This window comes from Argentina anserina, chromosome 1 (assembly GCF_933775445.1).
Source record: "Argentina anserina chromosome 1, drPotAnse1.1, whole genome shotgun sequence".
In the NCBI taxonomy this organism is placed as follows: domain Eukaryota; kingdom Viridiplantae; phylum Streptophyta; class Magnoliopsida; order Rosales; family Rosaceae; genus Argentina; species Argentina anserina.
In genome coordinates, this window is record NC_065872.1 from 2,976,023 (window position 1) to 3,003,584 (window position 27,562).

The window sequence follows — 27,562 nt, forward strand, 5'->3', positions numbered from 1 at the left end:
TATAATCCTCACAACAACCTCACAAATAAAATCACACCAAATCTCACACACAATCCACGCTGGAACCTCACCACGACTGGATGCGATCGACTTCGAGTTTTCGGAGTCGTCACTCAATCACCACTACTCAGCACCTGCGGAAGTATTCCCTACACCATTGAAATTGGTGCACCGGGTTTGTGTTGCAATCCCGGTGCACCAATTTCAATGGTGTAGGGAATACTTCCGCAGGTGCTGAGTAGTGGTGATTGAGTGACGACTCCGAAAACTCGAAGTCGATCGCATCCAGTCGTGGTGAGGTTCCAGCGTGGATTGTGTGTGAGATTTGGTGTGATTTTATTTGTGAGGTTGTTGTGAGGATTATACAATTCCATTTGTTATATGTTGAATTATCATTTGGGTTTGTAATAATCGGCTTGACTGAGTTATATTTTAAACTCAGATGTGATCCGCTGCGACATTAAAATGATTTCGATTTCATTGAGATTATTTTTGTGTTTAACGATTCTAAGATTTTGAGTTTTGAAGCTCGAAATTTTAGGGTCGTTACAAAACCAACCAGATATTGAGTCATTTGCAGGCACATCGGCTAGTATAATATTACCAAAATAAATGGGTTTTAACTTTTAACTATAGTCGACTTGTATTCAATGGGTTTTAACTTTTAAGTGGAGACAAAAGTTTTTTTTTTTACCAGGAAAATACAAGTGTATTTACTTTTCATTAAAAAAAAAACAGAGTTACTAGTACTTCAACTGTTGAAGAGTCGGGGAGGCTGAGTTTTCTGCAGAAACAAAACAGAAACAGAAACAGAAACAGAAGAGAAGAGAAGAGGAGAGGAGAGGAGAGAATGGGGATCCGATTCATATTGATGGTGAACAAACAAGGGCAGACCCGTCTTGCCCAATACTACGAATATCTCACCCTCGAAGAAAGGCGAGCTCTTGAAGCTGAAATCGTACGCAAATGTCTCGCCCGCAACGAACAACAGGTCCTTCTTCGTCTCTCTCCCATTATATTGCTTTTCCCTGTTTATCTAATCTCAAAGTTTCCATCTTTACCTCCAAATCCGGTCTGGTTCTCCCTTTTTCAGCTCTGCATCTTAAATTGTCAGTACCCAGTTGTTTAATTCTGGTTTTACATGTTAAAGATCTTAACTTTTGTATTGCTGGATTAGTTTTACTTATTTCATTAGCATAAAGAGATATTCGGATCAAAAGTTTGCAGTTTTGTTCAGATGTAAATTGATGGGTTCAGTAATGAATTGTGTCCAAGTCTACAACTTTATGAATGTTAGACATTTTGCAACATAATCGCATGATATGCACTATGATGTGTTGTTGTTAGTGTCAATTGGAAGTAGCTCATTCAGAAAGTTCATATCTTTAGGGCCTTCTGATAGCAAATGATCACATGTGAAAGTTCACTACTTGTATTCTGGTTGGCTTCTTTGCATTACATGTCTCTGGCAGTTTTTGAGGTTTGTTGATAGACTTGGAGGGGTTGCAGCTGTGCATCATAAGTGTCTAAAACACAATCATATCCTTTCTGTTTCTTGTTTGGTTTTGTGTCATTGGTGTGTGTATAATGTGCAGCGTTCCTGCCTGTTTGTTGTTGCTGGTTATTGATTTTCGTCTTTTGTGGAACAGTGTTCATTTGTTGAGCACCGGAATTACAAAATTGTTTACAGGCGGTATGCTTCACTGTTTTTCCTTGTTGGAGTAGACAATGATGAAGTAAGTTTTGTTCTGCCACTTTCGTTACCTTCTTTTCCTTTTGATCAATTGGTGCTTTCATTTTGACAAGTTCTGATCAAGTCTAAAAAAAGCACAGTCCCAGCATTCAGTTGATTTAGCGTGCTGTAAACTTGATCCAAAGCTGTTCTAAGATGAGCAGAAAACGATTGTCTTATTATCTTATATTGAAACGTATTCGTTAGTTGACCAGCTTTTTCTTAACATGTGTTTCCGCTTTTTTGTTATTTTTTACTGCAGAATGAGCTTGCAATTTTGGAATTTATTCATCTCTTAGTTGAAACCATGGACCGCCATTTTGGCAACGTGGTAAGATCATTTGCTATCGATGAGTTCATATGCATTTGTTTCAATTTAGTGTGCCACACTTGTGGCTTCAATATACTGATTTTGTTGCTCTTCTCTCTCGCATTTGCAGTGTGAACTAGACATCATGTTCCATTTGGAGAAAGCGCATTTCATGCTGGAGGAAATGGTCATGAACGGATGTATCGTCGAGACAAGCAAGACTAACATTCTGGCACCAATACAGCTGATGGACAAAACTTATTGAAAAGACGCCAAATTGTATCGAGCTTCTTGGCAGCCAGGCTTACATTCACTCAAGTTCCCTGTTCTGTTGTACAATAACTGCTAAGAGCTAGAATTGAAGTTGTTCATAAGATATTCTGTTTTATTTTATTTCATGACAGCATGCTGTGATGCTGGTCCTATTCATATGACATTTTGTACTTGTGTGACTGTCAGCATATAAATCATTCTTGAATCTGCAGTCATTGTATTTGCATACACTTTTACTGAATCTTGGCCAGCAAATATAGATGTTACATTCAATGATATGATTTAATTATTTATTTCTTAAAATACCGATGATTTTAAATTGACTCCTGATCATATACATAATCATTCATTGTCCGTAAGTAAATCCAAGATTGGAGAGGATTAGGAGTGACTATTGTTTCTCACCTTCTAAATGCAGCACAAATCCAATGAGGATTTTCAATGAAGATCAGTATTCCATATTTCTGTTGCGATAAAGATTACAGCAGGAGAAAAATCAGACCGGTACGTTCATAAACACAACCTAGCACAGAATAATGAAATTCAGAGAAAGCGAGACTGGAAAACAATTTCCAAAAGCCTTGCACCGTGAAAATGCGATTACAACCGAGAATCTCTCAGAACATTGAGACGTCCCTATTTTTTCTTTTTCTTTTCTGCAAGACAGAGTCCATATTTGTTTACAACACTTCCTAATTAGATGTCTAGCATGAGGAGGGAACTCGAACAATTTCACAAGGTTGTGAAGGAGAAGGTTTTGGCCATCCAATATGTAGGTCAGTCGCTCGAACAAAACCCAACGTAGTCTTTGTGCGTGGATACATTGGTATCATGGAGTTGAGTGATACCCAAATAAACATATTAATCGACTTTGTATTGTTCGCCATACCTATGTTACCAGCAATATGCTGTTGCCAGTGCGTGCTCAACGACGAAAAGCGCAAACGAGAAGAACGGGGCTCAGCACCAACAGTAACTCCGGCTCAGTCGCGGCCGCCGCAACGGGCGCCTCTATTACCAACAACTACTCAAGTTCAAAGGCCAAGGCCGGTGGCGGTGCCGCTGCCGCGGGAGCCTTCTGCAGCAAGTAGTTGTTTCAATTATGGATTGATCTCGGGTAAGTACTGTGTCATTTGTCACTAGGAGTTTGTGGAAGAAGACAAGTGCAAGATGCTTGCTAAGTGCAATCACATTTATCACCACGACTGCATTAAAAAGTGGCAAGCTACAGGCGCCAGTTGTCCGCTCTGTCGTGCCCGCATCGATGGTTCTTCTTAGTTGTCAAAGTTGCATATATAAGGATTCCTAACTAGGTTAGGTATAAATTAAGTTGATCTGGTACTTCTTAGATACTATTAATCAGTTAATTAGAACTTCATTTTTTCTCCTTTTTGTTAATTTCTTAGGAAAACGTACGGAGTAATTATTAGAAAAAAGAGAGGATTAATTATATGACTTGCACTCATTTGTTTTCGTTCTCTATTTCATTTTGCTATTCAGAAATCGCCATTGAATATCGTAAACAACGTAACTCAGTTCATAGTACTGTGTACGTATGTATGCAGGTATGTGTGCTCGGTCAGTATTTCTCCCATGTCAGTTATGCCACGGACTGGCAAATTTACTATTTTTCTTCATCTTAAAAACTTTAGTTTTCCCTTTCAAATTGTAAAGCAATCGCCTCTTGTTTCAAGAAGATGATGGCTTGTCACCAAGCAAATCAATTCAATATCGATGATGACCCTACACCCAGAGCGGTCTCACTGCCATTATAAGGGAAGAACAGAATGTTATGAAACTTTTAATTAGTCAACAAAGGGACAATCAATATTTCAGAACAGCACGCTGGTATTTGCTGGGGAGAGTTTAAGGACGAAGAGGAGTGTGCGACGCTTTAATTTATAACTGAAAACACACGTTTCACGGTGAATGCATCGATAAGGTGTCCAAGTATCAAAAGACATACGTACATACATGAATCGAAAAATTAGAAAGTAGGCACCCTAAGCTAATTAGGGAACCAATATACGGCTATTGTGTCAAGTAGATCGATGTATTGTTTTCTTTTCCACATGGTGCTAAAGATTGCTGAATGCTGAAATCTATACTAAGCATTGTCAATTGAACCCTAGCTTCGGCGAAGCTACGACAACTGTTAGGCGCGTACGAAGGAAATTTGATTTGGAAGGGGTGGGGGGTTTGAAATATTGAATCAAATAAATGAGAAAGTATTAGTTTGGTGAGCTTCGATCTAGATGACTACCACGTTTTTTTATCTTCTACTAGGTTGTAGACTATATATGCATATCAGTTCAAGAGGATCGATGGTGGTTCGTCACCAAGCAAATCAGTTCGATGATCTTCTTGGCCCTGGCAACCTAACCACGGCGGTCCCAGTGCCACCACAAGATCATATAATGGATAAGGGAAGAGCATGAAGGGTACAAAAATTTTCTGTCATTTAAGAGATGTAATGCAGCGGAACTAATCCGTTAGAATCCACTAACGGCAGTTTTAAATCCACAAGACTAGGGTTTCTCGAATTAATGAGAAGTTATAGAATCCATAAAAAAAAATTGAAAGAACTCAAAAAATTTATAATATGAAAGATGTCTCATACGGCCACAAAAGGTAGCTCAAATACTAAAATGAAATCTTAGGGTGCTAACAAAAGCCTAATCAAGCTCATGGGTTAAAATAAAATAAAATTCAAAACAAATAAATTCCAAAATAAAATTGGAAAACACTAAAAGCTGTTTTTGAGGGTCTAAACGACGTCGGATGCCCGAAAAAGCACCGTTCCCTTTCCGAAAAGGTATCATTTGCCCTATTTTGAGCTCGTAGCCCAAACATGAATAGTACCGGCCTTCCCTTTCTTGTGTCGGTCCTTTGCTCTTTGATTCTTCGTGCCATCTGTTCTATATCACGTAGACGGTGTACGTTATTTGGTTGGGAGATAGAGACCTCTAGTTTTTTTTATATGCTAGCTAGTTTCTTAATTTTCATTCACCAGCCTTTAAATTAAAAGGCAATTCGGTTATTATCTGGAATCATGCATTTTTTGATTCTATGAGTTTATTTGTTCTTCTTGAAATATCAAGGTTCCGATAGATTTCTAACAGCATAACCAATAAAAAAAACATAGTTTCATTCACCTTTGGATAATATACATGGACATGTCAAGGTCCAAATCTCATGAGAATGTCGATTCCTAAACCCTAACCATGTAGGATTATCAGAAACTATATATAGCTAGTGAAAAGTTTCATTCTCTTTACTCCATCTCGAGCTGAAAGAATTATCTAATCTTGATTAAGTTGTGCGTCACCGACTCACCGTGTTAGTCTCATGCATGCATGGATCTTTTCGATCTGATTTCTCTGGTTTTAGCAGCGGTTTTCTGCGTCATTTTTCTGATTAAGGTTTATTTTGACGGTGGTCAACATGAAATCCATGATATTGAAACCGGCACGCAACCAACCGCAAATCCACCACAACCACATCAAGAAGCAGCGGAGCAACAGAAGCAGCAGAAGGCCAAAAGGGTTGAATCTTATGAAATTTTTCATCACGGAAAGGATAAGGAAGCAAGAAGATTTCACAACGTAGAGTGCATTATTTGTTCCATTGAGTATGAAGAAGACGACGAGTGTGCAATGCTTAAGAAGTGTGAGCACACGTACCACCGTGAATGCATTGATAAGGTGAAAGAAGACTCATGTCCGGTTTGTCGTCGTAGTTTCGGTATCAAAGAAGAAAAACCCTAAGCTAATTTGGCTTTGTGAGTTTTCATCTTTCGCTCTTTGCATGTTGACTGTGTTTCTTAACATATTTCTTGATTATTAATATAAAAGGGCATACGAAGACCAACGCAAAAGAGTATCGCACACACCTCATAAACCCTACTATAAATCACATAAGAAAGATCATTAGAAGTAAGAATCTTATTGAATTTGACAATTTGTTTTGGTAAACACAACATATCTAAGTCCCCCAATTGATATTTACACGAGCAACGTACCCGATTCTAGACAAGCACCCATCTCTCAACAACAAACATTACAGTCTATAAACAATTTGCAATATTATCATACAGCTGCAGGCCTTCCATCTTTTCTAGGGTCACTTACAGCAGTGAGTATACCATGGAAAACATTTCCATCTGAAATTTTACCACTTTTTCTGCCCATCTGAATAGCGTTTCCAAGTTTTTGAACAATGAGCTGAGTGATGGCTCCACCGGCTTTAGCCTGCAATTCATGACCCCGCTCCCGCAAGAAGTGCTTTCTTTCTTCTGAAAGCTCAATATGATCTCCATCGATTACAGTCCAGTTTTCATAGGACACTATGTTTGGGATTAGCTGCATTATCGAAGAGGAAAGAATCAACAGTCAAATTTAGAGTTGAAACTAGTCCTTAATCTCTATCATGACAAATAATTAAACAAGTTAAATAATCACCCTGTGGTAGACTCGTGGACTTTGAACTGCAGCTAAAGGTTCCATCCCCAGTATAAAATAATTGATAAACACCTGAGTTACTGCAGGGATAATGTTCAGGCCACCACTGCCTCCCAGCACCCCAACCAATTGATTATCCTGCAACAACCCGCAATGTTTCTTGTCAAATTGGCGCTAAGCTTTTCTCAATATATAACACAACTTAAGTTATATCTTATACCTTTGTGACTATAATAGGAGTCATGGAAGATAAAGGTCTTTTGATTGGTTCAATGAAATTCGATGGAGCAGGAGGGAGATGATCTGGCGTTATGTCAGTGGGAATTGAGAAGTCACCCATCTCATTGTTGAGCACAATTCCAGTGGAAGGAGAGAGTACTCCACCTCCAAAAGGATAGTTTACAGTAGTTGTCATCGATACTGCATTTCTGTCTGCATCTACTATGCAGAAATGACTTGTTCCATGATCTCTGAGCTGACTCCACCTGTTAACTCATGAAGTAAATAGCTTTAGAATATTGACTTTGAAGTTGAGAAACTATGACAAGAAAGAAAGTCCCAATTTAGACTACAAAATGTAAAGTGATCTTGCCTGTATGAATAGTACTCTGGTGGGAAAGTTGTGTTGTCAAATATCTTCTGCTGAATCTCCTTTGCAAAGGATTGGGAAAGCATATCAGATGCATATTCATGGGTATCAACAAAAGCAGGATCACCCAAGTTCATTCGGATTGCAAACATGTGTTTCAATGCTTCAATCAGACGATGCAGACCAAGATCTCCATTTACAGCATCCGAAAATCCATAGCTGTTGAAGATGTTCAGAATCTGTATTTATCAAAGTTTTAACAGTTCACATTGTCAAATGAGGCCAATAAAGCTACAGAACAGAAACATAAACAAGGAAAAAAGAGATTGCACATTTGCACCCACCATAGAAAGCCCCAAAGTTCCAGCTGAAGGAGGTGGCATTCCTGATATAGTATACCCCAACACATCTGCAGCCATGGCATCTGTAACATTCACTTTGTAAGTCCTCAAATCCTCCATTGTCAAAATCCCACCAGCCTCTCTGACATCTTTTACAATCTTTTCACCAAGACTGCCATTGTAAAAGGCCTGTGGCCCTTGTTCTGCAATTAACTCTAAGCTATTGCCAAGTTCCACATTGTAACACTTATCACCTGCCTTTAGCACCTTCCCGTTTGGGGCATAGACTTGCCTCAAGCCAGGGTCCTTTATAATCATCTCTTCACATGAACATATATGTCCTCCAAGATAAGGAGCAACTTCGAATCCCTCTTTAGCGAGTTTTATTGCAGGCTGAAATAAAGTCTTCCATGCCATTCGCCCATGTTGTAACCATGCTTCATGTAGACCAGCAATCTCACCAGGAACCCCCATAGACAATGCACCTATTAACTTGGCTTCAGGATTGCTTTCATACATATTCTGTTTATCAAAAATTACAGTTCATATAAAATACAGGAGAATTTACTACGAAAATCATCAACTAATGCTGTCATTCTAGTATATATGACCAACTGACCAATAATTTCTTATCAATAGAGTATCTGAGCTGAAAAACAGAAACAAAAGAGAGGGTTTTTGAACCTCTGAAGCAGCTAAAGGAGCAGTTTCCCTCATATCGAAAGCTTGGGTTTTCGATGTTGCTGAAGATCGAACAACCATAAATCCACCACCTCCAATTCCACTTGCCATTGGATTAACAACCCCAAGGCACAATGCAGTTGCCACTGCAGCATCAACAGCATGCCCACCCTGCCTAAGAATCGATGCACCGATTTCAGAACACCTGGCATCATCAGCAGCAACAACACCATGCTCGGACTCAACAATGTCAGATTCATTTGCTCCACTCCCCTTATTTGACTCTCTCAGTACTACCCAGCCATTTGTGTAGCCTCCAAATATAAGCCCCACAACTGCAACATGAACACAACCCAACAAAGGTAATCAAGATCAAACCTTTACCACCATGTCACACACAAAACCAAACCAAAATACCAAACCAATCCATAATCCCAACACAGACAATTCATTTAAAGGTTCTGGAATCCTAAATGTCAACATGCACACATGTCTACCTATCCACTGAAGAAAGTCAACACTTTAAAGTAAAAAACAGAACTGGGTTCTTACAGTTTTATACAATTATAATTACAACGAATCTCAATTGATCGTGCAAATCCAGAACAAGGAACATCACAAACACACAATCAAATCAGAACTGTTAAAAATGAATAAGGAAATCAAAGAAAGAGAATTTACATATGATTGCTGTGAAAGCAAGCAGAATCCACAGAGCTCTAGTAGTCCTCTTCCAGCTCTTCTTGTTGTTATCGGAGAGAAGTGGAGCTTCCAAGCTCTGTTGACCCATAGCTCTCTCGAAACAGAAAAGAGACAACTTGTAGTTCGGAGGAGTGGGAAGAGTGCCAGTAATCATTGGTTTTTAGTATTTTCGGGTGAGGCCTCATTTGTAATGAATGTAAATGTCATTTATAATAATCTTAATTTCGCTGTCGCCATTTTTAATCTGGCCAGTTTTTCAGACTCTATACACAAACTCTCACAGAAAGTACTGAAGTTTTGGTTCTGATTGGCGGTTGTTTATTCGAGTGTGGGCTCAGATTCTTCCTGCCAAGTAGGAATCATTAAACCTCTGACCATTGAGATGCTGACACGCCAACCAAGATGAGAGATTAAAGAGAATCTTGTACGTTACAACCTAAGTAAAAAGTATTATTTACCTTTGACGGAATTGTAAAGCAAAACCAATTTTGTGTTTAGAATCTGGTTTGAAAAAATCCTTACAAGTTGGTATGGAGGTGACACTTTGTTTACTGTGTCAACTGCTACTCTGCTTATATGGTGGGAACTATAATATTGGGTGAAGTATTAAAAAGACTAGGTTGCGATGTGACTTCCTGCAGGTCATATTTACCAGCTTGGTCATCGGACAATCCAAAGAAACACCATAAAGTCAGCTTTTGCCGTGGTCGTTTCGTAATCAAAGACGTCAAGAATCCAGATTTCTGAGGATTGCTCGGAGTTGCGAAGTTTTCATCTGCTTACAAAATGTTGGGCTAGTAATGGAATGTTAAATATTCAGGGAACGCCGATTCCAATCAAGCCAACGACGGGAGGAAGTGTCAAAGTGCAAGGAACATAATAGCCAAGATTACTGGTACTGTGCAAGAAATAGGAGGCAAGCTACAATGAATATTGCCATATAGATTGAGAAAGATAGAAAAATGTGTTACAGATTATCGTTGTACTGTCGGGAAAGCAATCTGACCTACTGTGGATCAAAAATGTAGTTCCTAATAAGGGGCTGAAAATATACCAAAATTTATGGGAAAATAAAGTCAAAAATAAAAAATAAACTTGGGGGGTCTTCAGGGTCCATGCATCTGTTCACGACTGCCAGAATAGTTCAGGGTCATTGCTGTACAACGAGTGATCCTGAATTTCCTGGTTTGCGACATGGCAATCAATAAGTCGCGATTGAACTAGTTTACACAGTGCTAGACCACAAGGAAGCACCCACCATTCACTTTCATCCCTGCAGACAAGAATGTTTCATCAGTGAGAATTTAAGTAGCTGCAATTGAATTGAATTTACAGGGTAATGCAGAAGTTGCTGCCATTGAGTTAATCACTCACACGCTAAAATTCCAGGAAGGAAAGTTGGAATGCCTTCTATTTGAGTGAGTTGTATAAAGAATCAATCCACACATAAAACCAACTACCTGCACCAGAAACCAAAATTAGGAATCAGCTGCATCAAATAATGTTACCTTCTACTGTATGTACTTTCTTTCGTTGCTAACTATGCCAGAAGGTTTCAAACAACTTACAACATTGATCAAGGATGTGATATTCCACAAAGCATATAAACGGGCGAGACCTGCTGCACGTCTAGGCCCATGACTAAACAAAGCACTGATTCCAGCTGGAAAGGGGAAAAGTAGACCGAGAGGGAGAATGAACAAGACTAAGAATAAACTTAAGAGTGAAATAGAATAAAGCTGCAGCAAAGTGAGCAAAACTAAGCTAAAGTCTCCCAAGAGTAAAACAGAAATCACCAAACCAACAAGATCCTGAGACAAAGAAGAAAGAGTTCCAATTAGTTTAGTATAGTATCTAATCACATCAACCAAATATCATATTGAGGAATAGTTAAAGGCACTCAACCTGATGGCCAATGGGTTTAGCATTATAAAGTACAAAAGAGAAGGGATAACATATGGCTTTCTTCTCTTTTAGCGTCCTCAAGCCTTTGGTATGTAAAATCCCTCCAGAAAACTTCTTTTGAGACATCCAAAGGTCCATGAGTCTCACATACTCAATTTTGTTTTCCCAATGATTTATTGGCATCCTGAAACGAATTAATGTAGTAGAATACCGTAAGGGATAAGACTTAAGGAAACTAACTTGGTACATATACAAATTTGTGCAGATCTTTACCGTGACTGATACTCTGGTGGAAAGAATGCATCCTGACCATCCAATTCAAGTGGCAGATTTTCAACTTCCATAGTATAAACCACAATTCCAAAGTGGCAATATCCAGACGCTGTAGGCTGAAACCAGGCAAGTTCGACATGTATTCCAAATTCACCAAGCCCGGGTTTTGCATGTGTATCAAGCCAGCTAATAACATGACTCAAAGTCAATTTTAAGTGTCCATGCCGGACTAAGTGCAATTGAGCATTTAGACCGGCTACAAGCCGATACCACATGGTAGGTGGAACCGACTGAAAAATCAAAATATAATCATCACTTTATTAGAAGTCTGTTTAAATACCATTAGGAACTGAACTTCGCACAACCCTAAACAGGATTTGGATAACAAACCTGACTCATGAGGCTAGTAAGAATGCTATCACTCTGAAGAGAGAAAGGAGCCATGTAACTTCCATCTCCTCCAAAAATTATAGACATTGGAAATCTGTGATGAAGACGGGGAGGAAGGCCAGCTCTTTTCTCATCTCCACCTAGGAAAAAGTCCACATATGCAAGCATCAGATCTGTAGTCGAGGCAACCTGCAAATACAATATTTTAAACTGTTAAAACAAAGCAAAATTAAACAAAGCCCCTCAGGGAAATTCAAACTTGCTAGCAAGAGAACTGTATTAATTTTCTGTTTGTATATTCATATGAATAGAAGACTAGTGTACACATAGGCGAGTTCTGTAGCATAAAGAAAGCCAGCTAATAATATTATTGTTCGAGGTTCATATTGTTTAACATCTTAACGTTATGAGTCAAAAAAAAATTGTCGAAACACTTCAAACAAATGATTAATTTAGAGATTAACCTTAATCCCTTCATATAGAGCACGAGAACGACAAGAACGCAAACAAGAATGATCATATTCTGATCGAACAAATTCATGAAGTTGTTGTAACTTATGTTTTCTTCGACTCTGTAGCCACGACCAGGCAAGTGGATAGGCAAGAACTGAAAGAATGCTGTAGACTGATCCTTCCCACCACTGATAAGCAGCTAAGCCATTAATCTCATCCACGAACCTATTGAATGCATCCTCATATCTGCCAATGATGTACTTAACCACTTATACAATTGCAAAGTTTACCGAGCTTCTGTTAGTATGAAACTATGACCAATGAATGAATACACTTGAATAATAGAAAAAAAGGTAGATGAATAGCTTTATTCTGCAAGTGGGGACCCAACTACTAAATTCATCATATACCAAAGTGAAAGAAACCATACACTATCTCTGTTATTTGTTCTGGAGGGGAATGAGGTAGATGCCAAGGTTCACTGAATGTATTTGGCCCCATGAAATACATCCTATGCACATGACTCTTAGATTCCTCGTTTCTATTTGTCTCCAATACCTGTGATAAAATGATTATTACACCAGATGCAACAAAAGGAGCAGAGCACTCCACTTTGGTCAGTGTGAACTTTATTCAATTAGAGAAAACAGACGTAGCATAAGAAATTGGAACCTCATTTAACGATTCAAGGAAAGGAAAAGAATGATCTAAACGGGAGCCCCGTCGAGCAGGTACAGCAGCCGGTAACTCGTCTGCAGTAACATATTTCATTCGTGCAATACTGAGCACAAGAGCTAAAAAGACAAGGACACCTAACAGAGTAAGACTGAACAGCCATGGTCCACCAAAAGTGTAAACCAATTCTTCAACTGCAGTATAGCAGTTTGGCATGTGATATCTATCAGAAACACACTTGTATGGACATGGAGTCTCAGTAACACCACCTGATAAAAGTTGAAGGTCGTTAATTAGCTGGTCCACCTAATCTGAAACTTCAATAAAATCTCGAGTAATCAAGTAACACAACTCTAGATAGAATGTGAAATAACAAGTTCAGGAATACCTCGAACAGTAACAAAGAAGGCACGATGCGGAAGCTGAAAAGACGAACAAGCACGACAAAGGGCTCTTGCAGAGCCACTAACATTCTTAAAGGTTCCGAGAGGGCATTCCTGCAGTGCATTTTGCTCAAATGGTAAACATAAAGGTGAATAACTAAAGGAAAATGCAAGCCCAAAAGGCATCCTCACTCTTTCAATCACAGAGCTGAATATGGATATGAAGTTAATATGAACCAATAACTTGCTGACCTCCATAAATGCCCCTAGTAAATCAAGTGATATAAAGATCTCGGATATGTAACACTACAAACCAGTGTAAAATGAAGTGGAATTTTCAATGCCAGCAGTACAATATGTTCACCACTAGTAGTATGAATTGTATTACCTCACAAAAGATACCATATAAGCCTCTGGGACACGCCCTTCCAGTTATGGTCCCATTTTGACCAGTACGACCATTTCCTCTACCAAATCCTCCCCTGCCATCAAGAAGAAGTGAAAAGTGGGTTTGAAAGTGATCATCTTGCCATACCAGAAATAGATTATAAGGGCAAAAAGAAAAGTCACTCTTGAAAAAGATTCAGTAAAACAAAAGTTAAAAATCTGATTGGCAGCTAATTTGATTGCAAATATAAAAGTGAAAAACGATTTATCTTGCTATTTGCTTGTTTAAGTGATTAGCTTAGCAGATATGTTGGAGGGAGCAAGTTAATTCTGAAGCCCGCACCCTGTAACAAATTATTTACAACAATAGTTTCCAATACATATGGGAGCTTCATTTGACTTGCTTGCACCAACTGTTTAAAGAGTTTAACCTCTGACACAAGACTCATTGATCAAATTTCAATTCTTCTTTCCTGGAACTAAATATAGACTTTATCTACTAGAGAAAGAGTCGAAACTCATAGTCCTTTGTGAAGGGCAGGAACTGCAGTTAAGCTTGTAAGGGAACAAAAGCTTGAGAATTACTACTTGAACTATGTTCAGGTATAACCACTTAACTACCATATCAACAATAGATAAAACAAATATAACAATATATCAGGAAGTATTCCAACACACCTGCCATTAACTGTGCAAACAATTTATCATCATTTTTATTGCTTACTTGATCAATTTTAAAGCAGCACATGGAAATATAAAGAAACTGTTGAAAGAAATAATGATTTCCAGACACAAACCCAGTATTAATGTTTCCTCCCACACTTGCAATAGGTAGATATGCATCTCCAACTGGTATATCCGACCAGTGGAAGTGAATCCGCCCACCACCTCCTCCACCACCACCACTAGGACTACCATGCCCGCCACGAGTTGAGATTGTAGATGAATCACCAAGTGCGAGTGTCTGAACAAACAAAAGAATGGTACCACCGGATCCACCACCAGGACCTATATTTGAAATGGTCCTACCAACTTTCTCCTCAAAATTGTCTCCAAAGGTTTCTCCATCAGCTCTAAGAGAGCCCCCAACAGACAAACTAGACAATGAACGCTCCAATGAACCCATTACTGTTCAAGACAAAAGCACAATTAACAAAATCTAAACATCAGGCAATGAACCTGAAACAAAGTAGCCATTTAACCATATCTATTTCATTGGTTTATATATATATATATATATATATATATATATACTTCAAATAGAAATGCTTAATTCAAACATCTGAACCATGACAGATGACAGATACTGCGTTCTCATTGGGTCTTAGTATCTAATTCCAATAAATGTTGCTTAGGTTTAATAAATGAGCCTTGCAGCAAAACAAACCCCAGACAGCGATTGAAGTCCAAAAAAGAGATAAATGAATCAAAGTAGTTGCATTTGTCTACACAATCAATCCTCCAAGACCCTTTTCATTGCACATGAGTTGGCTAAATTGAACATTAAGTTGCAAAGAACATTTAAATCTTACCAATAATATCACCACCTGCTGTCGCACCAGCTAGACTATCATTTCCACTACCACTTCCAAGTTCACAAGGTAAATCAGCATTACCATAGGATATACCACCTTCAATAAAACTTCCCTCGTAAAACCCATCTCCACCTTTGCCTCCATGCCCCCCACCACTTCCAAGACCATTTACAGAAAATCTTCCTCTACCTAGCCCACCAGTGCAACCTAAAAATTTAAATCAAGATTCATAAACAAATGCATATTATAGGTTGAAAGCTGAAACTGAACATTCTATCATTTATGGCATTGCAGGACTATATCTTTCCAAGATTAAACATTTCATGTCAATTCAAAACCAAAATTTCATGTGCTCAATTCAGTCAAAAAATTTAAAATGAGAGACAGAAGGCATACCCAGACCAGATGCAGTAATCACCCCAGAAGAGTGTACAACTACATCTCTAACCCAGTGAAAATGTATAACAGATCCAGTCATAATGCCTTCAACGATGACATCTTCAACTCGACAAATCTGGAGCAGCAATCCCGGCCAACCACTCATCAGCCACATAAGGTGCAACTTATTTAATCATTTCAAAAAATTTACCAAATTGACCAAGATAAGTACTTAGTTCGTAATCTGTATCAATGGGAAACCTGAAGAGTAAAGGTCAGCGTAGAGTTCATGTTACAATCTTCAGGTGGATGAAGTAACTCCACAGGGCAATTAAGGAGCTCGCAGTTGAGTTGGGGTGACCTACAATTTGCAGACATGGATATCAAGTTCATCAATATTAAGAAACAAAAGAAAAGAAAGAGAAAAAAAAAGAAGTACAAAGAAGTATGGACATATCACTTACGTTAAGTTACTACTGCTGCGATCCAAAGGCCCTCGCAGAACAGATCCAGGTCCAACCTTCATATGAGAAACAGTAATTCAGTAAGAAAATGCATGGAAATAATGTAGGTGGAGAGAACAAATCAACAGTACACTTGGAAAAATCTACAGATAGTACAGGTGAACGAGAACGTGCATATATAAGTTAATGGAATCTATTCTCAAGACATAAATTCAAGTAACCCAATATTAGTATTAGTATTTCCAACAAGGAGAACCAATAGGATAAACATAATGAATCTGCAGCTTACATTGATACTAAAAAATAGAGACAGAACCAGGTGTTGCGCTTCAATAACATCTCCTGGCCCTGACAAGTTTAAGAAACCTTGTCCATGAACTCCCAAATTCGCATTAGAATGTATCACAGAGGACTCCTGACAACCAAATGCAAAGCACACATTTATAATTTGAACAATATAATCACACAATAGGTTATTGGAAACCGAGAATCTGTTTATAATGTACCTTGAGAACCACTAGATTAGTAGCTTCAAGCAAAGATGTTTGCACAAGTGTATCAACACCACCCTCTATAAGCATTTTGGAATTCCACATCAAGTGCATTTTCACAGACATTCGAAGAGCCCCAAATATCTGAATGTAAAGGAGACAACAGTAATGAACGTCTTACATTGATTAGACTCATAAACTGTAATGACATAAGAAGGGGAACAACACTTGAATACTACAATAAAGATCAGAACATGAAAAAAAATGAATGAATGAAAAATTTGAAACTTACCTTGACTATAGAATCACTCATGAGAAGCTCTTCTGCCATTAACTCAAACTCAGATGAAGCAAATTGCTGAAGACCAAAACTCAAAACTGAACCACATGATAAACGAATTTGACCTCTAACCTGTAAGATTTCAAAATATAATAATGACAACGATTCATATCAAGAGTATCATTATGTGAAATGAGAGATAATTCATGGCTTGAATTCATATTCCGGATATGCCTCTTGAATGTATACAGAAGAGTATGACAAGTTGGTATATTACATATCAAGAGTATCATTAAGTGAAATGAGAGATAATTCATGGCTTGAATTCAAAATCCGGATATACCTCTTGAATGTATACAAAAGAGTATGACAAATTAGCATATTACATGTACTCTTTGTCTCTTTAACAAGAATCCCGGTGACAAAGCCTTAACATTTTAATGTGAGAGAAAGAAGAAACCCCATGCATGTACTAGATTATTTAACAGAAAAAAATGCTGGAGGCTTGAATCAGTGTTGAAAGAATGCTAAATCCTGTACTAAATGCATCTAATCTTATACAGATGTCTCTTAAGTTCACTCTATCATTATGCAATCAATCCACCAGTAAAAAAGTAGGTGTTTTATCCAGTCCTTCACTAATTCAATTTAAAAGTACAACAAAAGTATGAGGTTTCTTAAAAGTTAAACCCCACCACTTTTGTAAAATATTTTTTCAACAGAAGAATTTGATAATGATAGAAAATAAATAATGTAAATCAATAATAAAATTAAAAAAGAAAGACTAGTAATATAAGACATGACAGGACCAATAAAAGTATACACGATTGAAATACCATCTGCCAAGATAGGCAATTTCTGTCGCAATAGAAACTGACACAACTAGAGAGCTAATGCATGTACATTCATGTTCAGCAAGACAAAGAAAAGGCGTAAGTTCTTCAATGACCTAAACACGACTCCAATACAAAGGAACCAAGGCCTTGGCATGATCTTGTATATCTACATTTGTCCAGAGTGGCAGTTTAGGAAACTCCAACAGAAGTGTGTCAGTCCGTGTGGACAAGTTTTGATTGCTGACTATAAGCCTCCGAGGGACAGCATCATAATATGTCCCTGCAGCACCTGCATTTTCAGGACAGCCTAAACTCCTTCCCCCTACCGGAAGAAGCTGAACATAATAAAAATCGGAGCAGGAATATGCAAAAGGAAGGCAGTTTAGGTGATTCTTTCAAATATAAGTTCTTCCTCTGATGATTGCGTAAAAGAAATTTTAAGCACACAGTTCCTCTGACAAATTAGCTTCAAAAATAAATATGAGTCTTACCATGACTGAAGATTCCTGATTCATCACGCCTGCTGAACACATTGATGGAAACCCTTCCACCTCCACCTCCAGCGAATCCATTACCCCCAATTGCACTTATCCTGCCTCTTCCAGTCCTGCTCTTCACAGTAAAAAAAAAGTAGTTTTGAGACTTTCTAAGACATTATGCGTTACATGTTTCATGTTTGGATTAAGTATGATAACAATGGTTCGACACAAAAGAAGTTTTTGACAATTAATCAAACATGACAACCCTATAGCATTTAAATCTACTAATAAGCATATCATTATACATAAGCGTCTATGAGTCATTACATCGACTTAAACAAATGGAATGTCAGTCAAGAACTTACATTCTAAGACCCTTAATGTATATGCTGCCTCCTGACCCTCCTCCACCCTTGATACCACCATCACCACCATCAGCCAAAACACTGCCCCCAACAACAATCGAGTTTCTCACCTCCAACCATATCCTCCCACCTCCTTCCCCACCATACTTCACTTCCTTACTAGTACTCCCACCCTTACTCCCATAACTCCTCGGCTCTTCCAACGATGACCAAGCATATGGATCCCCACCCCAAAAATCATCCGGTAGCTTACTGTTATCTGTGACACAACTAGCTCCTCTCCCACCATGACCTCCTCCAGCACCCTGCACACCCCCTGGTGAGCCACTAGTCATTGGTGGCGGCTCCCCCGCCATTGCGGTAACATTGATCATTGAACCACTAAACAAGTTAGCATTGGAAGCATTAACCGAAACTAACCCGGCAATAATCACAGCATTGCTACCTAATCTAAAATCTCCACTAATATTAACCACAATGGAGCACCCCAAACGTGGGCAGCTCAAATTAACACCAGGGAGAATATAAAAGCTCCCATTCCCATGTATATGCACATCATTATCAAGGGCCAAGCTTGAGTTGAGCTCACATACAGTGTCGAAAGACCCAGTTGCATTCAGACCCTCACTGCAGGAGAGTGAGGGCGGCAGAGGCTCCGGCGGACTCGGCGGCGATGGAGGCGAGTAGTCTCCATATAAGTCATTAGAATCCAAGCTGAGGATTGAGAATTCATTGCCCAAATCAGTGGAGAGAGTAGGGTTTATAGTGAAATGGGTGAAGAAGCTGAGAATAATGAAAAGGTGGTGGAGATATGTGTTGAGTTTTGACTTGGTTTTCTTGTTGGTTAAATAAAGTCCTAGTCTGTTGGGATTAGTCCTAGTCAGTAGGGTTTAGTTAAGTTGAATTATTCCTGGTTTGTTAGAACTCGTAGCTGAAAACGAGTGCTTCTGTTTAGGATTTCTGTTACATCGAGAAGGCTATATATATGCCTATCTCAAAGTTGAATAACGCAGAGTGTTTGAATTCCAATTGTGAGTTAAACTTGTTGCAATCAAGTTTCGTTTCCAACAATCTGGTATCAGAGCTCTGCAAATGGCCTGATTGTGTGTAAAGAGAGAAACACTAAGGGAGAGATTTGTGATGGCAGAAAGTAGTACTGCACTGTTGAAGCCTGGAGCTGAGGGAAGCTCGGCACCATTGTCCATTCCAATTTTTGATGGACATTATGATCACTGGTCACTTTTGATGGAGAACTTCATCAGATCAAAGAAGGCCTGGCACCACATTGAAGTTGGCATACCAACGCCTACCCAAGTGACACAACAAGCTGAGACATTCTCCACGGTTGTGCAAGGACAACGAACACAGTCTGAGGCACAAAGGAAGCAAGCAGAAGAGTTGCGACAAAGGGTTGAGAGGATGAGAGAAGATGACTTCACAGTCAAAAGCTATCTCTTTCAAGCCATTCCTCGAACAATCCTGGAGACCATTCTCGACAAGTCAAGCTCGAAGAGCATCTGGGATTCCATGAAACAGAAATATCATGGAACGAATCGAGCAAAACGAGCACAGAGACAGGCCTTGAAGAAGGAATTTGAAATGCTTCAAATGAAAGAAGACGAGAAGATAGATGATTATTTTGCTCGAACCCTAACCATTATCAATAAGCTGAAGATTCATGGAGGAGAAAACATGCCACAGTTGGATGTTGTGGAGAAGATTCTGAGATCTTTGACTCCTAGATTTGATTATGTTGCTTGTTCTATCGAGGAGTCGAATGACCTTGACTTGTTGACAGTTGATGAGCTACAAAGCAGCTTGCTTGTGCATGAGCAGAGGCTGAACAGAAGCAACGGAAGCATGAGAGAGGAGCAGGTTCTCAAGGTGACTTATGGTGAAGGAAGCATTCGTGGAAGAGGAAATCGAGGACGTGGACGTGGAGGAAGAGGTAGAGGCAGACAAAGTTTCAACAGAGCCACAGTTGAGTGCTTCAAGTGTCATAAACTAGGACACTTTCAAAATGAGTGTCCATCTTGGAACAAGGAAGTTAATTATGCAGAGTTCGATGAAGAGGAAGAAATGCTACTGATGGCCTATGTTGAGGAAGCAGAAAAGCAGAAAAGTAGTGCATGGTTTCTAGACTCCGGATGCTCAAACCATATGTGTGGAGACAAAGACTTGTTTACAAGCTTGAACACGAATTTTTCTCATTCTGTCAAGCTTGGAAACAATTCGAGGATGAACGTCGTTGGCAAAGGCAGTGTCAAAGTCTCTTTCAAAGGCATGAGGTATGTTATAGAAGATGTCTATTTTGCTCCGGATTTGAGAAACAATCTGCTAAGTATTGGACAGCTTCAAGAGAAGGGTCTTGCCATTTTGATCCAAGATGGAACGTGTAAGATCTATCACTCAAGGAGAGGACTGATTGCAAGCACTAAAATGAGCACAAACAGGATGTTTGTTCTATTCTCTGAAGACTCACAAGTTTCGAGTGCACAAGATGATCGCTGCTTTCAAACCTCAGTTTCTTCAGATTTGACATATCTTTGGCATCAAAGATATGGTCATCTAAGCTACAAGGGTTTGAGGACGCTGCAATACAAGAAGATGGTAGATGGCTTGCCTCATTTTGGAGCTTCTAAAGAAATTTGTGCAGAATGCCTGATCGGAAAGCAACCAAGAGGTGTGATACCAAAGAGAAGTTTATGGAGAGCCAGCAAGGTACTTGAATTGATACATTCTGATTTATGTGGACCGATCACTCCTACTTCAAACAGTGGAAAGAGGTATGTGTTATGTTTTATTGATGACTATAGCCGTAAAGCATGGCCGTATCTCATTTGTGAGAAATCAGAAACTTTAAACTGTTTCAAGAATTTCAAGAAGCTAGTGGAGAAAAGTGCAGAAGTTTCAATCAAATGCTTGAGAACAGACAGAGGAGGAGAATTCACATCTAATGCTTTCAATGATTTCTGTCGAGAAGAGGGAATTAAAAGGCAACTCACCAATGCTTACACTCCTCAACAGAATGGCGTGGCAGAAAGGAAGAATCGGACAGTGATGAATCTGGTTCGTTCCATGCTGGTTGCTAAGGGAATGCCTAGAACTTTTTGGCCGGAAGCTGTGCTATGGACGTTCTATGTTTTGAATCGTTCACCAACACTTGCAGTAAAGGATGTTACACCTCAAGAGGCATGGAGCAAAACTAAACCTTCTGTGGATCACTTTCGAGTTTGGGGGTGCATTGGTCATGTGCATGTACCAGAAGAAAAGAGAGGTAAACTGGATAACCGTAGCTTTCCTTGTGTTTTATTGGGGGTGAGTGAACAGTCCAAAGGGTACAAATTGTATGATCCAGTAGAGAAAAAGGTTGTGTTTAGTAAGGATGTGTTTTTTGAAGAAAACAAACAGTGGGAATGGGGAAAGGAACATGAGAGGGAGATCAGTTTTGAGCTGGCTTGGGGAAATGAGAATGAGTGTGAAAATTTTGAGGGTGAAGGGTTTGAGGGAGAGACAGGTGACGAAGGAAACAATGAGGGGGGTGAGAGTAACCAAAACAGTGGTGAGAGTAACCAAAACAGTGAGGGAAATGTGAGAAATCAAAATCCTAACCTTGAAGAAGAAGTTGAAAACCCTAGTCCCCTCACTCAAAATTCTAGTCACACTCAAAACCCTAGCCTCGTTCATATCCCTACTTCTGTTCAAAACCCTACCTCTGTTCAAAATCCTAGCCTGCCAAATCTAAAAACTAAACCTCGAAGAAAAGAAACAGTGGTTGAGAGTATATCACATGCAGGGAGAGAGCGTCGGAGACCGGATTGGATGGATGACTATGTAGTTGGTAATGACCTAAATGAGGATGAAGTCTTGTTGATCGAAGATGGAGAGAATGCTGATCCAGTTTATTTCGAAGATGCTGTTAAAGAAGCTAAATGGAGGCAGGCAATGGATAGTGAGATCAATGCTATCGAGAAGAACAAGACTTGGAAGTTGACAGAGCTGCCAAAAGGAGCAAAGAAAATTGGAGTGAAGTGGATCTACAAGACTAAACACAATGAACATGGAGAGATCATCAAGCATAAAGCTCGACTTGTTGCAAAAGGCTACACTCAAAGGGAAGGAATTGACTACTTGGAGGTTTTTGCACCTGTTGCTCGTTTAGATACAGTTCGAACCATCCTTGCAGCCTCAGCTCAAAACAAATGGAAGGTGTTTCAGCTTGATGTAAAATCTGCATTTCTTCATGGTGAGCTTGTCGAGAAAGTCTATGTGGAGCAGCCTCAAGGTTACAAGAAAGAGGGGAAGGAGCACATGGTGTATGAACTGTTCAAAGCCTTGTATGGACTAAAACAAGCTCCTCGAGCTTGGTTTAGTCGGATCGAAACTTACTTCGTCAACCATGGATTTCACAGATGCGACAGTGAGCAAACCTTGTTCACAAAGAAGAGTGAGGATGGCAAAATTATCATTGTAAGTCTTTATGTTGATGACTTGATTTACACTGGTAATGATGTTGATTTCTTGCTCGATTTTAAGAAGTCTGTGATGGAAGAATTTGACATGAGTGATATGGGAAGTTTGAGTTATTTTCTCGGCATAGAAGTTATACAGAAGTCACAAGGGATCTTCATATGTCAAAGGAGGTATGCAATGGAAATTCTTAAGAAGTTTGGTATGCTAGAGAGTAAGCCAGTGTCTACCCCTATTGTTCCTGGCACAAGAGTCTCAAGAGATGAGGAAGGCATAGTGATTGATGAGACTTACTACAAACAGCTTGTAGGAAGTCTCATGTATCTGACAGCTACTCGCCCGGATTTGATGTTTGTCACAAGTTTGGCTAGTTGATACATGTCCAAGCCCACAGAGCTGCACTTACAAATTGTGAAACGAGCATTGCGCTACTTGAAGGGAACGATGGATTTTGGCATCTTTTACAGAAGAGTTGAAGGTTGCAAACTGCAAGGTTTTACCGATAGTGACTATGCAGGAGACTGTGATGATCGTAAAAGCACTAGTGGGTATGTGTTCATGCTTGGAGTTGGAGCTGTATCTTGGAGTTCAAGAAAACAACCAATTGTGACACTTTCAACCACTGAAGCCGAGTTTGTTGCTGCTGCAAGCTGTGTTTGTCAAGCAATTTGGTTAAAGCGGGTTCTCAAAGAACTAGGAGAAGAAGAAGAAGAGGTCTGTACAGACATCAAGTGTGACAACAGCTCCACCATTAAGTTGTCAAGGAATCCAGTTCTTCATGGACGCAGTAAGCACATAGATGTAAGGTATCACTTTCTCAGAGATGTCATTAAACAAGGATCGATCTCATTGTCTTACTGTGGGACAGCTGAGCAAACTGCTGATATCATGACTAAACCTTTGAAGACTGAAGCTTTTGTTCATCTTCGCACCAAGTTTGGAATGTGTGAAGCAGCTGAAGTAAACTGAATCGTTGCACTGGTTCAGTTTAAGGGAGAGTTTGTTGAGTTTTGACTTGGTTTTCTTGTTGGTTAAATAAAGTCCTAGTCTGTTGGGATTAGTCCTAGTCAGTAGGGTTTAGTTAAGTTGAATTATTCCTGGTTTGTTAGAACTCGTAGCTGAAAACGAGTGCTTCTGTTTAGGATTTCTGTTACATCGAGAAGGCTATATATATGTCTATCTCAAAGTTGAATAACGCAGAGTGTTTGAATTCCAATTGTGAGTTAAACTTGTTGCAATCAAGTTTCGTTTCCAACAATATGAAGCAAAAGGAACCATCTTGTAGACTTAAAACTCAGCAAGAGACAAACCCAGATAGGAAATTGGATTGCCAAATCGAACTGGAGAATGCAAAACCATAATTCTGGGTTACTGGGATTGGATTGAGCTGGATATTGGATCAAAGTTTGAAACTTTAATCAAACCCAGAATGGAGAACGATGTGAAAAACCAAAAAGGTTGGAACTTTTCTTTGAAACTCGACTGTGATGAATGAAAATGGTGAAGCAAAGTGAAGGGTTGTTTATGGTGGAGTCTGGTGTTGCTTTGTGGTTGTGACAGAGAAGAAGAGGAAGAAGACGAAGTGCTAGAGGGGAAGAACAGCCAGACTAGCACGTGTGCATGGCACGTGCCCAAATTCCGAAGCTCTCTTTTGAGGTTTGTTTCTGTTTCAATTAAGGTTGCCCTATAAATGCTCTTGTTTCTCCATCTCAGCTTTCTTTCAATTCAACGTTGTAAACAATCCAGTTGCAGAAGACAGTCTTTTGCTACATTTAGGAGAACAGAACATGCCATTTCGTTTTTGTGATATTTTTTCAAGCTTATCATAGTTGATCTCAATTCTAGGTAAACGTCTGGTGATGGAATTATTAGACCAATAAATATGAATCTTTGTTAGTTATATATACTTTCCATACGTAAATATGTATTTAATCAGTCACATCCACCGTCATTTTTACCTTCCTTTGTGTTTCTTTGCTATAAATGATGCTATCAAACCTTCATAATAAGCTACATTATCATAATAGTGAAACAGGCATCGCAAGTGTGTAGGTTCATCAAGAATTTTGTGACTGTTTGATACATGAATAGTCACTTGATAGTTACTTTTTGTCTTTAATTGTGGCTTTAGTGTTGTCTTGTTACATATGAGAATATATTTTTGTCTAACCAGAGGAACATTGCCCCCCCCCCCCCCCCCCCCCCCCCCGCCGTTTACATTTTACAGTTCATCTGCTCTGATCTATTCGTTATCAAACTTGTCCAACTTGTACACGACGATTACCAGAATCGGATAAGAGCTAGAGGAAACTATGTTCAAGAGTAGAGAGTGAAAAATATGCAAGCAATAATTTGGAGTTACTACCGTAGAAATGATGAAAAAATAAACTTATTTTTTTTTATTTCTGGAATTGGGCATTTGCCGTAGTGCACATATAAGCGCAAGAATACATTTCTTCAAAGTAATACGTATAAATTCACTAAATAAATCTCTGAGGGAGCACGTCGTCTCTTCTTCTGTAAACAATGTTTGTGCATAAGGAATATGTGAGCAAAAAGTTGTACTCTTCCCTTGTACGTATGCCTCACCATCTCAGCTTTGCTGGGAAATACTGCAATAAATTCACAGCCCCTTAAGAACATGAGTATACAGAAAAAAAAAAAAAAAAGAAGTTGTTCAGAATCCTATTGTGGAACCCCAACTCACCTTGTCAATAAGAGATAAATAGTAGGGCTTGACTTTTTCGACATCAATTCGAACCTTGCTCTTGCTGTAGAGATCATACTTGCTGCAAAATATAACGCATAATAGATCTAATACTACAAAATAGAAAATGTAAACAAGTGAAGTGAATTGGGAAGAAGCTTACTTGAATATGTTAAGCCACTTCAAATTCTGTTTATCCTCCTCGTTCATTAGATGTTTATATGCCCCTGACTTGTGAAGAGCTGCAAAATGAATAAATGGTCAATTCTTGGAGATTTTTTAACATTAGATTTAAGTAATCAATCATCTGGTATGATAGAATTATAGCTGGAAAAGATATCTACTTCAATTCCTTCTCCGTCAATCAAATGGAATGAAGAGAGTTTTAGGACAGTGCTTACGATAAAAGGAGTGGTAGCGGATAACAAACAATCCAGCTTCAGGCAAAGTTGTTCCATTCTCCTTGGCCACCTACACATTCAATATGCAAGTTAGCTAAACAAGCTACGCACAGTTATGACGAGTACAGGTAATAGTACTGATTCTTTGATGCATACCAAGTACATGTAGTCATCATGACCCCATGAGATCATGACATTTTCTAGTCCACAGCCTTCTGTGTAAATTCCGTTCTTGGTGTTATACAAAGGGTTGTTATGATCGGGATTGCTCTCGAAATACTGCAAGAACAGTGAAATTTAGTTTTTATTGATTCCCTTGATAATAGTCACTTCTGAGATGCACTCATTCTAGGACAAGTATATCGACCTGAGACTCTTTCATACCTTGTGGTGAACAATGGATTCATCAAAAGCACAACCAAGAGGATGTGTGTCACCGACAACAGCCCATTGAGGAAGCCCTCCAAAGCTAGGAAGAAGAAGCACTTTTCCGAGATCTGAAAATACACATGTCACATTGAGTAAGGTAATCAATCACTTTATAATTAATTAATCGACAAATTTAAATGCAATTATACGAATCTTGATAGGGTATATACCATGAATAAGAGCAGTCAAATGCAGCCAATCTTCATTAGGGTAGTCTTTCCTAATTGCTTCAGCTGTCTGCAGCAAATGCTCGATCTGTGGTTCATCCAAGTCAGGATCACTTTCATCCACAACCTCATTAAGGAGCTCGCAGCATTCCCAAATGCTCATTTCCACTCTATCCATCTTCCTGTACTGCTCCCTCATCCTGTTCACAAAATCATATGTCTGATGAATATGATTCAACCTATAGAATTCCTCCACACTTTTTTGCCTCCCACTTTCTACATTATAATCCCTACAGCAATGCATTCCAATATATATCACCATCAGCTTCAATCCAAAACCTTATTGAGTACACGAGAAATGAACGAAACAAAGAAATCAGCACAATAGAAACCTGAATGTGTGGCCAAATGCATTGATGTCAGGGGCAATGAACTCATCATTTGACACAAGAGCTTCTGGTTTTACGCATCCATCATTGTCGGCTATGTCTTTTGGCATCACAAACCCACCATCCAAAACAAATTCAAACAATTCTTCATTGTTCTCAGAAGCCAAACCCTTCTTGTCCTCCAATTGTGGCACTGTATAATAAGATACATGAATACAAGTTATTATTATGGATCACAAATTCACAAATCACATTAATGCAGGATAACAGACCTAAAGCTTAATTAATGAGGATATATATGAAAGTTATGAACCATATGCATACCATTGTGATCAGCTGGTTGCTCAATGAGGATTGTCATCCTTGTCTCCAAATCTTCAACAAAGAAAATGACTCAAGGCAAAGAAGAGAGAGAGAGAGAGAGAGAGAGAGAGAGAGAGAGAGAGATTCAACGCTGTGGTGAAGATATGTAGGCAAAGTAGGGTTCTTATAGTTTGACAAAAGTCCTTGCATGAAAATAAGGAAGCAAAGGAGTCCTCAACTGATAAAAATTGATCTGTTTTATCCATATTACAAATGATTGAAACGTTCAATTACAGCTATTAAGGAAACCCATA

At 39.0% G+C, this 27,562-nt stretch overlaps 4 protein-coding genes across 4 annotated transcripts; 1 reads left to right on the forward strand and 3 right to left on the reverse strand.

Annotated features, from left to right (window-relative positions):
* Positions 1 to 784: 784 nt before the first annotated feature.
* On the forward strand, positions 785 to 2,524 carry LOC126792267 (AP-4 complex subunit sigma). Its single transcript, XM_050518732.1, has 4 exons — positions 785 to 991; positions 1,650 to 1,736; positions 1,995 to 2,063; positions 2,173 to 2,524. Exons 1-4 carry the CDS (start codon positions 851 to 853, stop codon positions 2,305 to 2,307), a joined length of 432 nt encoding a protein of 143 aa, XP_050374689.1. The 5' UTR covers positions 785 to 850; the 3' UTR covers positions 2,308 to 2,524.
* A 3,720-nt stretch (positions 2,525 to 6,244) lies between these two features.
* LOC126784484 (glutathione hydrolase 3) lies at positions 6,245 to 9,273 on the reverse strand. Its single transcript, XM_050509951.1, has 7 exons — positions 9,068 to 9,273; positions 8,390 to 8,721; positions 7,709 to 8,227; positions 7,368 to 7,603; positions 6,996 to 7,260; positions 6,776 to 6,913; positions 6,245 to 6,676 (listed from the first exon to the last, which is right to left on the reverse strand). The coding sequence occupies exons 1-7, from the start codon at positions 9,240 to 9,242 to the stop codon at positions 6,404 to 6,406; spliced, it is 1,938 nt and encodes a 645-aa protein (XP_050365908.1). The 5' UTR covers positions 9,243 to 9,273; the 3' UTR covers positions 6,245 to 6,403.
* A 737-nt stretch (positions 9,274 to 10,010) lies between these two features.
* LOC126787194 (uncharacterized) lies at positions 10,011 to 24,488 on the reverse strand. Its single transcript, XM_050513115.1, is given in 23 exon segments — positions 10,011 to 10,361; positions 10,463 to 10,548; positions 10,657 to 10,899; positions 10,994 to 11,177; positions 11,267 to 11,556; positions 11,657 to 11,845; positions 12,121 to 12,355; positions 12,540 to 12,667; positions 12,782 to 13,053; positions 13,173 to 13,281; positions 13,556 to 13,649; positions 14,352 to 14,682; positions 15,087 to 15,296; positions 15,486 to 15,603; positions 15,729 to 15,828; positions 15,932 to 15,987; positions 16,221 to 16,346; positions 16,438 to 16,566; positions 16,715 to 16,834; positions 17,652 to 17,860; positions 18,030 to 18,145; positions 18,383 to 19,191; positions 24,110 to 24,488. Coding segments are annotated over 23 exon segments (4,323 nt in total). The 5' UTR covers positions 24,131 to 24,488; the 3' UTR covers positions 10,011 to 10,213.
* Positions 24,489 to 25,437: 949 nt separating this feature from the next.
* Positions 25,438 to 27,306, reverse strand: LOC126793577 (inositol oxygenase 4-like). The gene is made up of 9 exons (XM_050520141.1): positions 27,270 to 27,306; positions 26,949 to 27,138; positions 26,560 to 26,846; positions 26,345 to 26,457; positions 26,117 to 26,239; positions 25,961 to 26,030; positions 25,723 to 25,801; positions 25,560 to 25,641; positions 25,438 to 25,464 (listed from the first exon to the last, which is right to left on the reverse strand). Exons 1-9 carry the CDS (start codon positions 27,304 to 27,306, stop codon positions 25,438 to 25,440), a joined length of 1,008 nt encoding a protein of 335 aa, XP_050376098.1.
* Between the last annotated feature and the right edge of the window lie 256 nt (positions 27,307 to 27,562).

What these genes read in the sequence shown, in the direction of transcription:
- LOC126792267 (XM_050518732.1), top strand. Translation starts at nt 851, where the DNA reads ATGGGGATCCGATTCATATTGATGGTGAACAAACAAGGGCAGACCCGT. An exon ending in TCGCCCGCAACGAACAACAG is followed by an intron (nt 992 to 1,649) that starts GTCCTTCTTCGT and finishes TTTGTGGAACAG; the next exon opens with TGTTCATTTGTTGAGCACCG. An exon ending in ACCGCCATTTTGGCAACGTG is followed by an intron (nt 2,064 to 2,172) that starts GTAAGATCATTT and finishes TCGCATTTGCAG; the next exon opens with TGTGAACTAGACATCATGTT.
- LOC126784484 (XM_050509951.1), bottom strand. Translation starts at nt 9,242, where the DNA reads ATGATTACTGGCACTCTTCCCACTCCTCCGAACTACAAGTTGTCTCTT. An exon ending in CTCCTTTAGCTGCTTCAGAG is followed by an intron (nt 8,228 to 8,389) that starts GTTCAAAAACCC and finishes TTTGATAAACAG; the next exon opens with AATATGTATGAAAGCAATCC. An exon ending in GAACTTTGGGGCTTTCTATG is followed by an intron (nt 7,604 to 7,708) that starts GTGGGTGCAAAT and finishes TGATAAATACAG; the next exon opens with ATTCTGAACATCTTCAACAG.
- LOC126793577 (XM_050520141.1), bottom strand. Translation starts at nt 27,306, where the DNA reads ATGACAATCCTCATTGAGCAACCAGCTGATCACAATG. An exon ending in GCATTTGGCCACACATTCAG is followed by an intron (nt 26,847 to 26,948) that starts GTTTCTATTGTG and finishes GCATTGCTGTAG; the next exon opens with GGATTATAATGTAGAAAGTG. An exon ending in TTTGACTGCTCTTATTCATG is followed by an intron (nt 26,458 to 26,559) that starts GTATATACCCTA and finishes GTGTATTTTCAG; the next exon opens with ATCTCGGAAAAGTGCTTCTT.